The sequence below is a fragment of the Dicentrarchus labrax genome, unplaced genomic scaffold (assembly GCF_905237075.1).
Source record: "Dicentrarchus labrax unplaced genomic scaffold, dlabrax2021, whole genome shotgun sequence".
NCBI classification, from domain to species: domain Eukaryota; kingdom Metazoa; phylum Chordata; class Actinopteri; family Moronidae; genus Dicentrarchus; species Dicentrarchus labrax.
Window position 1 is genome coordinate 18,624,438 of NW_026136722.1, and position 15,371 is coordinate 18,639,808.

Sequence of the window (15,371 nt, forward strand, 5' to 3'; positions counted from 1 at the left end):
CAAGATCAGTTGATGGAGCTGATGGTGACCATGCTGAGTATTTACCTTCATCCAACAATATTACCCATAATCCAGACAGTCTGTCTCCCTTCCTCTGGACAGACTCTACTGATACACCCAGTAACCACAATGTACTGTCTCCAACCTCAACCTCCCAGCTGTGAGTCCCTGAGTTAAAGCCCTCAGAGCCCAGAACAGAGCAGTACCGATCAAACCTCTCTGGATTATAAGGAAGCTGCTGTTTCTCTCCTACTCTCACACTGGTCAGATCTTCAGACAGGATGAGTTTTGGGTGAGCAGTGTTTGGATCCAGAATCACAGGACTGTAGGAGACCATGTCCTTCATCTTGTTCCAGATGTTGAAGGTCAGGTTGCCCAGGTGTTTGGCCTCGTCTATCAGAGCTCCTGAGGGCAGCTGTGGATCCTCCAGCAGGGGGCGCTGCTGGACTCTTTCCACTGCAGCCTTGTAGTTGTTCAGGAATGAGACGTCTTCAGCTCTCAGCTCCTCCTCTGTGGCTCTGACTGTGTCTGAAAGAGCTGCTATCTCTCTGCTCAGAGCCTCCATCTTCTCCTTCATCATCTGACTCTTCTGCTCCTCTTCCTCCCTCAGTGCAGCCAGCCTGGCCTCCTCTTCCTCTTCAAGAAACTGGTGAAGCTTCTTAAACTGCTCCTTAATCTTCCTCTCTGTGCATCGGGCCTGGACCTTCATGTGTTCTGCTGTTTGATCAAACTTCACTTTAACTCCTTCACAAACCTTTAACTTCTCCTTTAAGGGCTCCAGAGTTTCTTTAAGTTCCTTCTTGTGTTGTCGTGCAGCTTCATCGATGGGTCTGAATCTGTGGTTGGAGTGTTTTTCTGAATCTCTGCAGATGTGACACACTGGCTGCTGATGGTCCAGACAGAAGAGTTTGAGTTTCTCAGAGTGCAGACTGCAGAGAGCCTCTGAAGATCTCTGATCTCTCTCCTGTAAGAACCTCTCACACAGGTTCTTTAAAGCCAGACTTATAGGTGGATTGTCCATTGAAGATCTCCTCTTACAAACTGGACACTCACGTGTCAGTTTCTCTGTCCACCAGCTCTTCAGACAGTCTTTACAGAAGCTGTGGCTGCATGACAGAACAACAGGATCTCTAAAGACATCATGACAGACCGGACAGCAGAAATCCTCCTCTAATCTGGAAGCCATTTGGTCTCTGAGTGCAGCTGGAAACAGCAAACAGCACGTTAAACATTAACTCATGTGTGTTTCCTCACCCTGCTGTAAAATGTTGCATCAGTTATTTTCACTTTGAGTCTTTGAGTGTTTATTTCAGTCAGCAGCAGGTTGAACTACTTCAGTTTACTTCAGTACTCCGTCCTGTAACTGTTCTCCCTCAGTTAAAGTCACAGATTTGTAATGAAGGTAAATCTTACCGTCTGTCTCTCCGTCTGTGTGTCTCTCCTCAGTGAGAACTGAACAGGAACAACCTGTTTCCTGGTTGGTCTCAGGTGATATAATTAAGGGGCGGAGCTTCGTCATCACACTGCTCTGAGATCACCGCTGCGTTTCATTAGTAGTTCCACTTCCCCTCGTTCACTTACCCTCAGCCCTTGGTATGACGTAACAGCATACATTGCATGAAGGCCACTTGGACCGTGGAGGGAAAGTGGGCGGGGGAGGAGCGGGGGATTTAAATGAAACGCACTTGCCCTTGGAGTCAGTAGTCACAATGGACCGTTGGCCAGTTGTGACTGTGGCGCTTTATTCGGTCTCTTCTTCTGACCCTTTAATCACATAAACAATCACTATTGTGTCACCCACTAACAATGCTATAATGTGAGATTTTGTGCAAAACAGCATAATTCAGTTACATACGTAGTTCTGAATGCAAGTAATAGAGAATTACAACATTCTCATAAAGTATATTGCATAAAGCAAATTCCACAGCATGACAAAAATTTAATTTATAAAAAATAATTTCGACATTATTACTCAGAATATTAAGATATTGTTACTTACACTTGTAAATTGTTTGGTCCGACACGTTTTCTTCGTTTCTGTTTTTTTCAATCACAAACATCTGTTTCAAATAGGCCTACTCATTGGCAGCCGTCGGCGTTATAGTGGCAATGACGTAAACTGCAATGCATTGTGGGTGATATCCACCTCGGAGTGACCACTGTTGTTCACTCGCTCCCTCAGCCCTCCGAGGGTCCATCTCACCAAGTTCACTTCAGTTTTCCAGACAATTGGAAGGACACTTATTATGGCGGCGGGGATTCCCCCGAGGGCAAGTGAATGACTAATGAAACGCAGCGAAAGTCACAAAGACAAAACGACCACAACAAATTCATTCTCACTGATATTGCTGTTTTACTTGTTTTAAATTATGTTAAAGAAAAAATATTAGAAAATCAAAAACAATCAGTCCATTTATATATAGTCCAGTTATATTTCACAAATATCTTTTGGAAGTTCTAGTAAGATCATTTACTGGTTTAATAATAATTAAATTCATTATATTTCAGTTATTTTAAAATATTTAAAAACATTTTCATATTTTGGGGTATTTAGAAAAAAGAAATCCTCATTTCATATTGATATCAAAGTATAAAACACAGAAACACAGAGTCCACTGGAGCTTTAACAGTCAGTAGAAGAACATTTTCAGCTTTCTGTAAAAGTTTCTTGTGTTATAAAGTCAGCTAAGCTAGCAACACGCTAACAGAGCTAACCAGCCATGAGCAACTCTTGTCAGACTCTAAGTTGGTCTGATATAATCGGGTTGGTTGGTGATAAAAGCTGCCACCACCAGGACCGTTTCTAGCTGTTTGGGGGCCCTATGCGAGATACTATTTGGGGCCCCTTTTTTTTCAAACTCTGAGGTAGAGATAACTTTTTCATATATTCTGTGATGATGCAGCAGTCTGTTACAAGAGGAAAGCAGGCTAGAGTACATTAATAAATGCAACAGATACAGTATGTTCTTGAAAAATGTTTAATGTAAACTTTGAGGTGGCATAACATAAAAAAGCTTTAACCCACCATTCCAAAACAGTAAAAAATAAATAACTAAACTTACTTAAATAAATAAGTATAATGGACCAGCATCCATGTTATTGCACAATCAATAAAAAATAAATTTAAAAAAACAGTTATGTAGTATATATTGTAGTTGTAGTTTAAAATGAACCATATATAACTGTACAACATCACTACTTTGTGATCAGGATCTGTATGATCACAGTCTTACGTTCTCCTCCTCAAAACTTCTGCTTCCTTGCTTCAGTTGCTGATGGTCCTGCTGCTTCCTGGTCAGAAGCTGATGAAGGTCCCCCTGGCTCTCCTTGAACTGGACCTCCAAACTATTTCAAAATTGCTCCTGCAAAGACAAAGCTCCTTAGGTTACCAAGCAATCAGAAGCAAATATTCATATCATATAACTGCAGCTGTGTTGAACTATGCAAAAAATTCTGAATCTGTTTTTATATTAAACATTACAATATACAGTGTCCCTGTTTAAGCATCTACCAGTTTTTTCTGTGTTTATCTCCATATTATACTAGTTAATTAATACAAATGAAGGTAAATGAGTGATGAGCACCAAATGATATAAAGGGAATATGTTTGCATATATCTTGCAGTGCATTACAAAGTGGACAACTTGCAGTCCTATGCAGTACAGGACACTTTAAATATACAGGTTTGTTCAAATTAGTAAACTACATTGTCACAATATATATTCTAATACATTTGGCAAGGGGAATTCAACTAAGTCAGCAGATTTGTCCAGTAACCAAACCACAGTAAATAAAAATACAATAGAGCAAATAATTGGAAAATATTTCATAGCACAGTGATCATTTAAAATTCATAGTGATTTATGAATAATCTACTGCTATACTGCTACTACTACTATCTATCTATCTGTCTGTCTGTCTGTCTGTCTGTCTGTCTGACTGTCTGTCTGTCTGTCTGTCTGTCTATCTATCTATCTATCTATCTATCTATCTATCTATCTATCTATCTATCTGTCTGTCTGTCTGTCTATCTATCTATCTATCTGTCTGTCTGTCTGTCTGTCTGTCTGTCTGTCTGTCTGTCTGTCTGTCTGTCTATCTATCTATCTATCTATCTTATTTTACTGCTACTACTAAAAGTAACAATAATCAGTCTGATAATAATTGGTTTTATTTATAAAATAGTAGCACAGGTCTATGCTTGAGAAACATTTATTTGAGCCTTTTTGTAAAGCAAATTCTGGATAAAGCTGACTTTATTTACAAACAAACAAACAAACAATCATAGCCCGTTAGCTGAGGTAGCTCACATTTATCTGAGGATAGCTGAACTAGCCAGCATGACAACAGTAACAAACTAACTTGTTCAGAAGTTGGCATTATGTGTCCCCCTCCCCCCCACATCAAATGCCTTACCTTTATCCTGTGGTTGTTTCTCTGCGCCAGACGCATAAGTACGTTTCGATGACGTTGTAATCAGTGTCATCCGTTATTCTCGTCACTTCAGTGGAAGGTGGGCGGCTGTCACTTACCATGTGACAGCCCAGCCCAAAGGTGATTTTGACCTGATTACCCCACGAACACTTACATGCTTTGCAAATAAATGCATAATGAATGCATGCAATACATACAAATAAAGACAGGTACTTTTAATTCTCCAAAATATAATAAAATATGAGGCTGAACTTGCAGTTTGGGGGCCCCCTGGTGGCTGCGGGGCCCTATGCAGCCGCATAGTCCGCATATAGCAAGAAACGGCTCTGCCTCTGACTGACTCGTTCTTTATCAGCACAAACTCGAAAAAATGAATCTCAAGAAAGAGCAAAGTGTATTTTAATGGGTGACCTATCAGCAGTGTGTCTGAACGCATCGTGTTCATAAAGTGACGGAGGGGTTAATTATCAGGAATTAATGGATGAAGAAATATGACACCAAAGTAAAGATAATATTTTATTATACTGATGAAAAACAGGAGTAATTGTACATTCAGCATTAATGTTAATTAATGTTCTGAAATCAGCAACATTACATACAGTCTGAACCCAAACTGAGACGTTCCACCTTAAACATGAGACGTCCACCTTAAATAGAAGAACTTGTCCTCTGACTGAATGAGTAACAGCAGAATTCAACTGATGGAAACTGAATGAAAACACTGTTACAGACTGAATCATCTCCACTTCATCACATCAAACAGAACATTGTTCATATATTTTAGATCATTTAAACTTATATTTTACACATTGTGAACATTTCATATGTGGAATTAAACAATCTGGAATCTTTGCTGCTCAAACATGCAGTTATTGATTCATTTGTATCAATTATTTGGATCCATCAGCTTCCACAAACTGGTCGCTGGTCTTCAAGTTAAAATAATAAAAAAGGAATTTAAAATATCACAGTATCGATTAAAAGAAAACCAAACACAAAGATCAGAAAATAAATGAAACAATTTTACATCTGAAAAAGGTCGACAATAGGAACAAAAAACTGATTTCGAACTAAATAAGAACAAAAAGAAAATAAAAACAATCAGAATTATAAAACCAGATAGAAAATATCAGATGAGAAAAAAGAAATACAATTAAATAACAAAATAAAATAGAAATATACAAGATATAAAGAAGGGAAAATAGAATTAGGTTTTTATTGTTGTCCCAGTGTTGGAAATGAAGCAGCTGTTTAGTTTTTCATTGTTTTAATATAAAAAATGTATAAATAAGAATGTTTCTGGTTCCTTCATTTAAGACAAAGTCACTATTTTTATTATGAAAGAATTGTGTCTTATTGTAAGATTTGTTTTGCTAATTAGGGCACACATTCTTGAATTCAGATCAATTGCCTAATAATTTGCTTAATACCTGAACATTTGATTATATTTAATAATATGTGTCTGTTCCTGCAGTGCTGGAATAATGAGGAGCAGGTTTCAGTTTAACAGGTTCAATTCAGAGACTTTTCTCTTTAAGAAATAAACATCATGAATATAATCATCCTCTTTATCTCTAACTGCTCTGTTCCACTGTCACACTGACCTTCACTGGTAATATCTTCACTGGGACTTTATCCCCAGTGTAAATTAATGGAAACATCCTCTCAGTGAAAGTGTGTGTGAAGGTGTGTATGTGTGTGTTAGTATCAGGATCAGAGAACGACAGCTTTCCTATGTTCCAGTCCAGATTCACTCTGATCCTCTGGACCTTCTTCTGAAATACAAGATCAGTTGGTGGAGCTGATGGTGACCATGCTGAGTATTTACCTTTATTCAACCATATTATCCATAATCCAGACAGTTTGCGTCCCTTCCTCTTGACAGACTCTACTGACACACCCAGTAACCACAATGTACTGTCTCCAACCTCGACATCCCAGCTGTGAGTCCCTGAGTTAAAGCCCTCAGAGCCCAGAACAGAGCAGTACCGATCAAACCTCTCTGGATTATCAGGAAGCTGCTGTTTCTCTCCTTCTCTCACACTGGTCAGATCTTCAGACAGGATGAGTTTTGGATGAGCAGTGTTTGGATCCAGAATCACAGGACTGTAGGAGACCATGTCCTTTATCTTGTTCCAGATGTTGAAGGTCAGGTTGCCCAGGTGTTTGGCCTCGTCTATCAGAGCTCCTGAGGGCAGCTGTGAATCCTCCAGCTGGGGGCGCTGCTGGACTCTTTCCACTGCAGCCTTGTAGTTGTTCAGGAATGAGACGTCTTCATCTCTCAGCTCCTCCTCTGTGGCTCTGACTGTGTCTGAAAGAGCTGCTATCTCTCTGCTCAGAGCCTCCATCTTCTCCTTCATCATCTGACTCTTCTGCTCCTCTTCCTCCCTCAGTGCAGCCAGCCTGGCCTCCTCTTCCTCTTCTAGAAACTGGTGAATCTTCTTAAACTGCTCCTTAATCTTCCTCTCTGTGCGTTGGGCCTGGACCTTCATGTGTTCTGCTGTTTGATCAAACTTCACTTTAACTCCTTCACAAACCTTTAACTGCTCCTTTAAGGGCTCCAGAGTTTCCTGAAGTTCCTTCTTGTGTTGTCGTGCAGCTTCATCAATGGGTCTGAATCTGTGGTTGGAGTGTTTTTCTGAATCTCTGCAGATGTGACACACTGGCTGCTGATGGTCCAGACAGAAGAGTTTGAGTTTCTCAGAGTGCAGACTGCAGAGAGCCTCTGAAGATCTCTGATCTCTCTCCTGTAAGAAACTCTCACACAGGTTCTTTAAAGTCAGATTACAGGGTGGTTCTTCCCTCGAAGATCTTCTTTTACAAACTCGACACTCACGTGTTTGTTTCTCTGTCCACCAGCTCTTCAGACAGTCTTTACAGAAGCTGTGGCTGCATGACAGAAGAACAGGATCTCTAAAGACATCATGACAGACCGGACAGCAGAAATCCTCCTCTAATCTGGAAGCCATTTTGTCTCTGAGTGCAGCTGGAAACAGCAAACAGCACGTTAAACAGGAAGTCAGTTGTGTTTCCTCACCCTGCTGTAAAATGTTGCATCAGTTACTTTCACTTTGAGTTTATTTCAGTCAGCAGCAGGTTGAACTACTTCAGTTTACTTCAGTACTTCGTCCTGTAACTGTTGTCCCTCAGTTAAAGTCACAGATTTGTAATGAAGGTAAATCTTACCGTCTGTCTCTCCGTCTGTGTGTCTCTCCTCAGTGAGAACTGAACAGGAACAATCTGTTTCCTGTTTGGTCTCAGGTGCTGTCATTAAGCGGCGGAGCTTTGTCGTCACACTGCTCTGAGATCAGTCACAAAGACAAAACGACCACAACAAATTCATTCTCACTGATATTTCTGTTTTACTTTGTTTTAAATTATCTTAAAGAGAAAATATTGGAAAATCAATCAGTCCATTTATATATAGTCCAGTTATATTTCACTAATATCTTTTGGAAGTTCTTCTCATACATACCTGGACACTCTACTTCTTCTTTTTTTGTGCATTTTATTTTACTTTTATTCTTATCTCTACTTCATAAATTTAGCTAAGAGTATATTGTTTACTGTTTATTGTTTACTTTCTATATTTAGCTAAGAGTTCATTGTTTATCTTATACTGTATTTTTTATATGTCTTTATTTTCTATACAAGTGTTTTGTAAGCTGCTGGAAATCCAATTTCCTCGCGGGAGTCATGCCAAAGGGATCAATAAAGAGAAGTCTAAGTCTAACTCTAGTAAGACTATTTACTGGTTTAATAATAATTAAATTCATTATATTTCAGTTATTTTAAAAATATTTAAAAACAGTTTCATATTTTGGGGTATTTAAAAAAAGAAATCCTCATTTCATATTGATATCAAAGTATAAAACACAGAAACACAGAGTCCACTGGAGCTTTAACAGTCACTAGAAGAACATTTTCAGCTTTCTGTAAAAGTTTCTTGTGTTATAAAGTCAGCTAAGCTAGCAACACGCTAACAGAGCTAACCAGCCATGAGCAACTCTTGTCAGACTCTAAGTTGGTCTGATATAATCAGGAGTTGGTTGGTGATAAAAGCTGCCACCACATATGTCACCTTCCTCCTGATCAGCCAACAATAAAATTAAACTGCAATATCCAGTTTCAACCAGTAGAGGGCGGTCACTATGCAGAGAGTCAAATCTGGACCTGAATCAATCAACAACACTAGTAAATACCCAAATACAGAGGTTTTCAGCAGGAAGCGGTTTAATTACACTTTCATATTTTCCAATATTTGCCTCGATATGGAGCCATCAGGATCAATGAATGACATCTCTTAGTCTGTAAGGAACCACCTTCATGAGTTGCACAACCACGTAGCAGAGCTTCAGCCAATCACAGTCCAGTTTGTGGCACAGATATTTAATATATTGTCAGCAGTGTAGGTGGATTATGAAGGGCCTCCATACCCTCCTACACCGGAGCAAGACCCCCCTGAAAGAGAACCAACTCGACTATAAACAACACGATCATTTTGAACCAGAGCTCTCAGGTTCAAAAGACAAAAGAAAGTTTTCGGGATATTTTTTCCACCCGTAACATCAACGACTGGTTATATTTGTATTATGCAGATTCTCCTGGTCCTGGATACATGTTGGTACAGAGAGGTCTTAATAAAAAGTTTTATTTATATTCAGATTTTTTCAGATATAATGAAACTGTTTTTCAGGGATCGCAGGAAAAGGCTTTAAAGCTGTGAAACTTCAGCTTTATTTTATGCTGCATTTTCTTCGTACTCTATACTCATTTACTGAGACGCAGCCTCCGTCGGACTGGTCTCCAAACTACATCAGGAGTCATTAATAACAGCATTAATAAGTAGTTTTAAAGGGCATCTATTTAGTGCAATAAGATGAGAATTAGCCTGATCAGCCAGCGTCAGTAATCAATAGACACATTATTGAAGCATTAATCAAACTAACAGCAGTCAATGTCAGATAATATTATCAAACTTTAGCAGTTAGCTTGTGTTTCTGTAAGGGCAACAAAACTATACATATTAGCAGTTTGAATTCAACTAAAAGCTCCCTGCACCAAACTCCCTTTAAGAAATATCACATTTTAACAACGTGCGTAAAAACATGCAACATGAACTAAAGACGGCCATATGTATTTATATCTGTAAGGGTCACACAAACAGAAGGGGAACAGCGAGATTAGTTTCTTTGTCGTTTGTTGAGGCTCAAAATGGGAATTTGAATTTGAGTCCAGTTTTAGTCCGGTTTCATTGCTATATTTTCAGCATATCGACTAATCCACACCACATATATGTACGTCAGAAAACCGGCGACAGTTAGAAAGTAGAGGACAAAGAACACAGAGTCTATGATTTCTGCCACTCGTCTGTAGCGTCGAGACTTTCTCTGGTCTGTTTCTCGTCCTTCAGCTTCCTGCCGAGCGGCCTTCACTTCCTCCAGGATCAGTTTGAGCGCATCGCGACCGGCAGGCCCTTCCAGCGTGAGGGGGCTTTTCTCTGGTTTCACCTGGCCTTCCTCTGCAGCGCCGGGGGTCTCTGTGTGGGAAAGATAATTCAGCAGAATGAGCTGGTGTGCACACAGAGGAAGGATGAGTTCAATGTTTATATGTACGTGTAGGATTATTGACGCATGTTAAATGTTTTTATACTACCAATGTCTGGATTGACAATGTGAATGAGAATTATCATGTGAATCTGCAGCTCCCCCTTTAAATATATGGATTTAAAGCAACGTTATTTAACTTTTCTACCATAAAATAACAACTTCACTATCATTTGGATGCTACACTGAGTTACAATAGAGTGAACGCTGCCTCTGTGGGGAGTGTAAGAGCTTTGGAGCGCCAGGAGAAGGAGGTTTTTTAGGCCTGGGACGGAGGTGGGGTGATGCTGAGGAGAGTAGGGCTGAGTGGGCGTGCAACGTAACCGGGCTCAGTTTTCATCATCTACGAAGGTGAATTAGAGATTTCTTTCCACCAAATCAGAGTTGTTGATTGTTGGAAAGACCAACAAAGACGGTTTAAGTGAGTTTTATTTAGTTTCCGTCCTGTTGTTCTGCTCTGAGATGCTCGTGTATAAAACCTTTAACAAACACAGAAACATAAGAAATCTTTAGTGTGTAGAAACTTTACCTTTGTCAAAGTCTGCTTCCAGCTGAATCTCCTCTTGGACGTTAACAGAGCTTCGAGTCTTCTGACCACAATAACCATCGAGGTCGAATAGGAAGCTCACCAGCATGGCCTCCAGAAGGCTGATCCCCACCAGGGCGAAGGTCACAACACAGTAGACGGCTGGAATAAAGGTGCAGGGACATTAAACTGGTGAGTGTATCAGTACGGAGGACTCTCTGTGATCTCTGGTGTGAGGTCGGCGGCTCACCCATCATTGGCAGGTTGTCTTCAGTGGAAGGCAACATGTCCTGAAGGATCAGCAGTAAGACAGAGATGGAAAGGAGGACGGTCACTTTGAAGCTCAGCTTTTCTCCTCTGGCCTCGCTGATGAAGAAGGAGGCCAGATCCAGGATCATTAAATAGAACAGGGGCACGATTAAAATCACCACATAAAGCATCGGCTTCCTCATCATTATGATCTGAAAACAGAAAAAGAGTCAGATTAATTAGAGACTTTAAAGAACAAACTGTTGTCAGATTTCATTACAAATATTTTCTTACCGTGTAAATAAGTTTGCTTTCAGTTCTTCCGCCTTTAGTTGTATTAGAAGCAGAAATTTTCATTGTAACAAGGTCCCATTCTCCCTGTGTGACCATGAACGTCTCAGAGATTATTGTGAGAGTTGTGTCATTCTGGACTGTTCCTAGGTGGATGACTCCTGCTGTATTGGTGATTAAAAGTATTACATAATCACATATTCTGAAGACGTTCTGAACGTGAAACAAATGAGGCGCAATTTACCATCAGAGGTCATGGATGAAAATGTGATTGTACAATTCTGTGTATCAAAGGGGAAGTCTCTGAGATTCATCTGACAGGTGAAGGTCAGCCGCTGGCGCATGCTCGTGTACACCAAACCGCTGGACACTTGGCCAAGTGGACTTTTGTGAATACTCCCAGTATCAGAGGCACTGAAGACAAAGAGGGAATTATAAGGTAAAAAAAATATGAGTGGGATAAAAGAGTGGGCGGGCAACGTAACCGGGCTCAGTTTTTATCATCTACATCAGTGAATTAAGGATTTATTTCCACCAAACCAGAGTTGGTGATTGTTGGAAACACTAACAGAGACGCTTTTAATGAGTTTTATTCTGTTTCTGTCCACTTTGAATGAAGTTACGATGATCTAAAGGTAAAATGAGTGTTTCTGTCTCTGGAGTCTGGTGGAGAGTGATAGTGATATTACGGCTGTTTGTGGTTAAACTAAAGGTCTATCTCTGTAGGGATCCTTTCCATAATGCTGTCAGACACTGACAATAACAACCTGAGTCTGTCAGTGGCAGAAACAACTACTGTTAGTGGAACAAACAACAACTACTGTTAGTGGAACAAACAACAACTACTGTTAGTGGAACAAACAACTACTGTTAGTGGAATAAACAACAACTACTGTTAGTGGAACAAACAACTAATGTTAGTGGAACAAACAACAACTACTGTTAGTGGAACAAACAACTACTACTGTTAGTGGAACAAACAACTACTACTGTTAGTGGAACAAACAACAACAACTGTTAGTGGAACAAACAACAACTACTGTTAGTGGAACAAACAACTAATGTTAGTGGAACAAACAACAACTACTGTTAGTGGAACAAACAACTACTACTGTTAGTGGAACAAACAACTACTACTGTTAGTGGAACAAACAACTACTACTGTTAGTGGAACAAACAACAACTACTGTTAGTGGAACAAACAACTAATGTTAGTGGAACAAACAACTACTACTGTTAGTGGAACAAACAACTACTACTGTTAGTGGAACAAACAACAACTACTGTTAGTGGAACAAACAACAACAACTGTTAGTGGAACAAACAACAACTACTGTCAGTGGAACAAACAACAACAACTGTTAGTGGAACAAACAACAACAACTGTTAGTGGAACAAACAACTACTACTGTTAGTGGAACAAACAACTACTACTGTTAGTGGAACAAACAACAACTACTGTTAGTGGAACAAACAACAACAACAACTGTTAGTGGAACAAACAACAACAACAACTGTTAGTGGAACAAACAACAACAACAACTGTTAGTGGAACAAACAACAACAACTGTTAGTGGAATAAACAACAACAACTACTGTTAGTGGAACAAACAACAACTACTGTTAGTGGAACAAACAACTACTGTTAGTGGAACTAACAACAACAACTGTTAGAGGAACAAACAACAACAACTGTTAGTGGAAAAAACAACAACTACTGTTAGTGGAACAAACAACAACAACAACTGTTAGTGGAACAAACAACAACAACTGTTAGTGGATAGACTTTGACGGTGCATTTGTCACCAAGGATTAGCGTTGCCGCCATTGCCGCTCGTTTTTATAATATTTAAGGATTTATTTCCTCCAAACAAGAGATGGCGATGGTTGGAAGGACTAATAAAAATTAGTTTGAGTCAAGTTTGAAGTGTTTTTTACGATTATCTGCAAGATTAAATCAATGGTTTTGGTCCATGGAGTCTGGTCACATATAGCAGCCATTGTTTTGGTTGGAGGAGAGAAATGTTTTCCACATGTTTGTAAGAACTCAAGGATACAGAAACACTGATTGTACTGTCTTTATTTTTCTTACCTGGACTTTAAAAGTCACTTTGAATGGTATAAACTCTGAGTAGATCCCGTCTGCTACAGGCTCAGGTTTGTTTACATTGAGCTTTACCTTTATAAATCACCTCTGAATAAGATCAAAACCATAAACTGCAATTATGTTATTAATAATTATTATTATAACACAATAATAGTAATAATACATACTCCTCTTGGATGGATACATCTGGGGTCCACAGGCTCGACATCGGAACGGTAAACTTCTCTATCCCACAAAAGTCTGAAGAATTCCAAGTCAGGAATTCATTCATCCAACTCTGGGAAAAGAAAACGTTTTAAAACTGTTTATGACAGTAAACTTACAGCTGATGTTTTGTTTGAAAATGCACTTCAGTTCTTTGGCTCTTGAACTAAACATGATCATTTCTTACCATCTGAACCCAGATGTGACTCGTGACAGTCTGAAACATCTCATCCTGCAAAACAAAAACAGGATAAATCTGAGCGGTTTCTATCCATGCAGACAGGTTTGGGAGCATTTTCTCAGGGTTTTTAGACGGATGCTGATAAAACTATTAAGTTAAATGTACTAAAAGGAGTTTTAACTGGTTATAAAACAGTTTGAGTCTATAAAGAGATCAGAACATCATGCTGTATGGAAGACGACTGAAACTAGAGATTGAGACCATAAACTCATCAGGAAACTGTTTACTGAGCTCATAAATCAACTGAGAAGTCGGATTATTTCCCCATAAGACTGAATGGTAATGGAGCTGCCCCCTGCTGGTCATTATAGAGAATGCAGGTTTCACAGACCCCGAAGCTCTGTCTGTTATATTTACTGTGCATGGTTGTTTCTTTAAGTAAAAGTAGAAGTTCAACCGTGTATAAAATGATCTCTCAAGATATAAAAATAAATAAGTTTTTGTTTCCAGTTAAAAAGAATGTAATAAATCGTCCCTTCAACAGGGTTTTGAGGCGTTATATGATGATTTTGGGTGAGCTGACCCATAAACAACACGTACCACTTGTAAAATACCGTACAGCAACATGTCCACCTGTACGAGGGTGGATGTCATCCAGTTCTTCACGGGCCGCATGATCTGTAGAACATCATTCGTCGGCGTCAGGTTCAAATGTTTCAGAAGACCCAAATAGGAGCAGTCTGAAGTCTGACTGCTGGAAATACCTGCTAGGGGAAGAGACCAGGATCTGAACCTGCAGGAACTGATACAAACAGTTGCAACGTTTTATGTGTTAATAAAGTTAAATTTAACAACTCACAGATGAGAGCAATAAAAGCTGCAACCTTCAGAGCTGACATGGTTGTTTGCCTTCATCTCAGTCTGAACAAACCCTTTTAAACTGCCTCACAAAGAACAGGTGAACAATACAACAGGTAAGTGCGGAAGAAGGCATCAATAGATCTAATTAAAGGTGCCGTTCTGCGGTCTGTCGTTGGAGGACGTTTCTATTGTCGCCCTGCAGCTGAAGCGAAAAGTCAACACGAGGAGTTCTGTGTGACATCAGAGTGCACGCTGGAGATTTTAATTAGAGGATGTAAATTCAATATATAAGATACTCAGAGGAGGAGGATGTACAGGTCAATCTGCTGAGGAAGATAAAACAGAAAAAAAACAGAACAACCAACTGAGGGACTGTTTTATTTTAACTTCACTTCCACAAATTCAATCTCAGCTCAAGTTCCTCTGACTGACTCGTTCTTTATCAGCACACACAAAAGTCTCACCTGTTTTGGAATTTAATTTTTTTTTTAAAAAACAAAAAAGGAATCTCAAGCCCTGTTTTAATAAATATTAACTGGGTCTTAATAAGATTTATAATTCTTTTTAAATGGTTTTAATATCCCAGCAGAGGAAATAATCATGTTTTCTCTTTAACAATCATGTCATAATTCATTGTTTAAATAAAAAATTATAAAAATAAGAATGTTTCTTGTGCCTTTATTTACAACAAAATCAGTTATTGTTATTATGTTTGAACAGATTGTGTCTCATTGTAAGATTGATGATTATTAATCTTAATTAAAGATTAAAGGTACAAATTCTTAAATTCAGCTTAATAAAGTAAACAAAATACTTATTTTAAGAACCTTATGTAACTTAGTTTTCATTGTTTGTAATTAACACAATACTTACAATTTTGGCATTAAATTCCCCTTTACACATAGTTTGATG

The 15,371-nt window shown here is 39.0% G+C and overlaps 3 protein-coding genes across 7 annotated transcripts in view; all 3 read right to left on the reverse strand.

Moving 5' to 3' along the window:
• The window catches only part of LOC127356633 (nuclear factor 7, brain-like), a 33,226-nt gene extending 32,025 nt beyond the window's left edge, over positions 1-1,201 (reverse strand). The window contains exon 1 of the transcript XR_007882016.1: positions 1,009-1,201. The gene's annotated coding sequence lies outside the window, so the exon portion shown is untranslated. The remainder of the gene's footprint in view (positions 1-1,008) is intronic.
• Positions 1-7,740, reverse strand: part of LOC127356639 (nuclear factor 7, brain-like) — a 32,167-nt gene extending 24,427 nt beyond the window's left edge. For 2 of the 4 annotated variants that reach the window (XR_007882024.1, XR_007882026.1), the window contains exons 1-2: positions 7,621-7,740; positions 5,865-7,420 (exon numbers count right to left, since the gene is read on the reverse strand). Coding sequence is in view for 1 of the 4 variants with exons in the window: in XM_051388593.1 (XP_051244553.1) it covers positions 6,009-7,420; positions 7,621-7,705 (1,497 nt within the window). In the remaining 3 variants the exon portion in view is untranslated. Of the gene's footprint in view, positions 1-4,937; positions 7,421-7,620 lie in introns of those variants that run through there. The other 2 variants (XR_007882025.1, XM_051388593.1) reach the window with 2 other exon arrangements.
• A 909-nt stretch (positions 7,741-8,649) lies between these two features.
• Positions 8,650-14,489, reverse strand: LOC127356657 (5-hydroxytryptamine receptor 3A). 2 transcript variants are annotated; one of them, XM_051388621.1, is made up of 9 exons: positions 14,458-14,489; positions 14,199-14,362; positions 13,605-13,649; positions 13,381-13,490; positions 11,351-11,520; positions 11,110-11,270; positions 10,817-11,027; positions 10,570-10,728; positions 8,650-9,973 (listed from the first exon to the last, which is right to left on the reverse strand). In XM_051388621.1, the coding sequence occupies exons 2-9, from the start codon at positions 14,271-14,273 to the stop codon at positions 9,675-9,677; spliced, it is 1,230 nt and encodes a 409-aa protein (XP_051244581.1). In that variant the 5' UTR covers positions 14,274-14,362; positions 14,458-14,489; the 3' UTR covers positions 8,650-9,674. The 2 variants fall into 2 exon arrangements, with proteins under 2 accessions (XP_051244581.1, XP_051244582.1); XM_051388622.1 differs by having other exon boundaries at positions 14,199-14,365; positions 14,458-14,487.
• Positions 14,490-15,371: the final 882 nt, after the last annotated feature.

Bases quoted from the DNA above. Each gene is read 5' to 3' on its own strand.
- LOC127356657 (XM_051388621.1), bottom strand. From the start codon at position 14,273: ATGCGGCCCGTGAAGAACTGGATGACATCCACCCTCGTACAGGTGGAC. The intron at 11,028-11,109 runs GTAAGAAAATAT...TTCTGTTTTCAG, and splicing joins AAAGCAAACTTATTTACACG to ATCATAATGATGAGGAAGCC. The intron at 10,729-10,816 runs GTGAGCCGCCGA...CCTTTATTCCAG, and splicing joins AGACAACCTGCCAATGATGG to CCGTCTACTGTGTTGTGACC.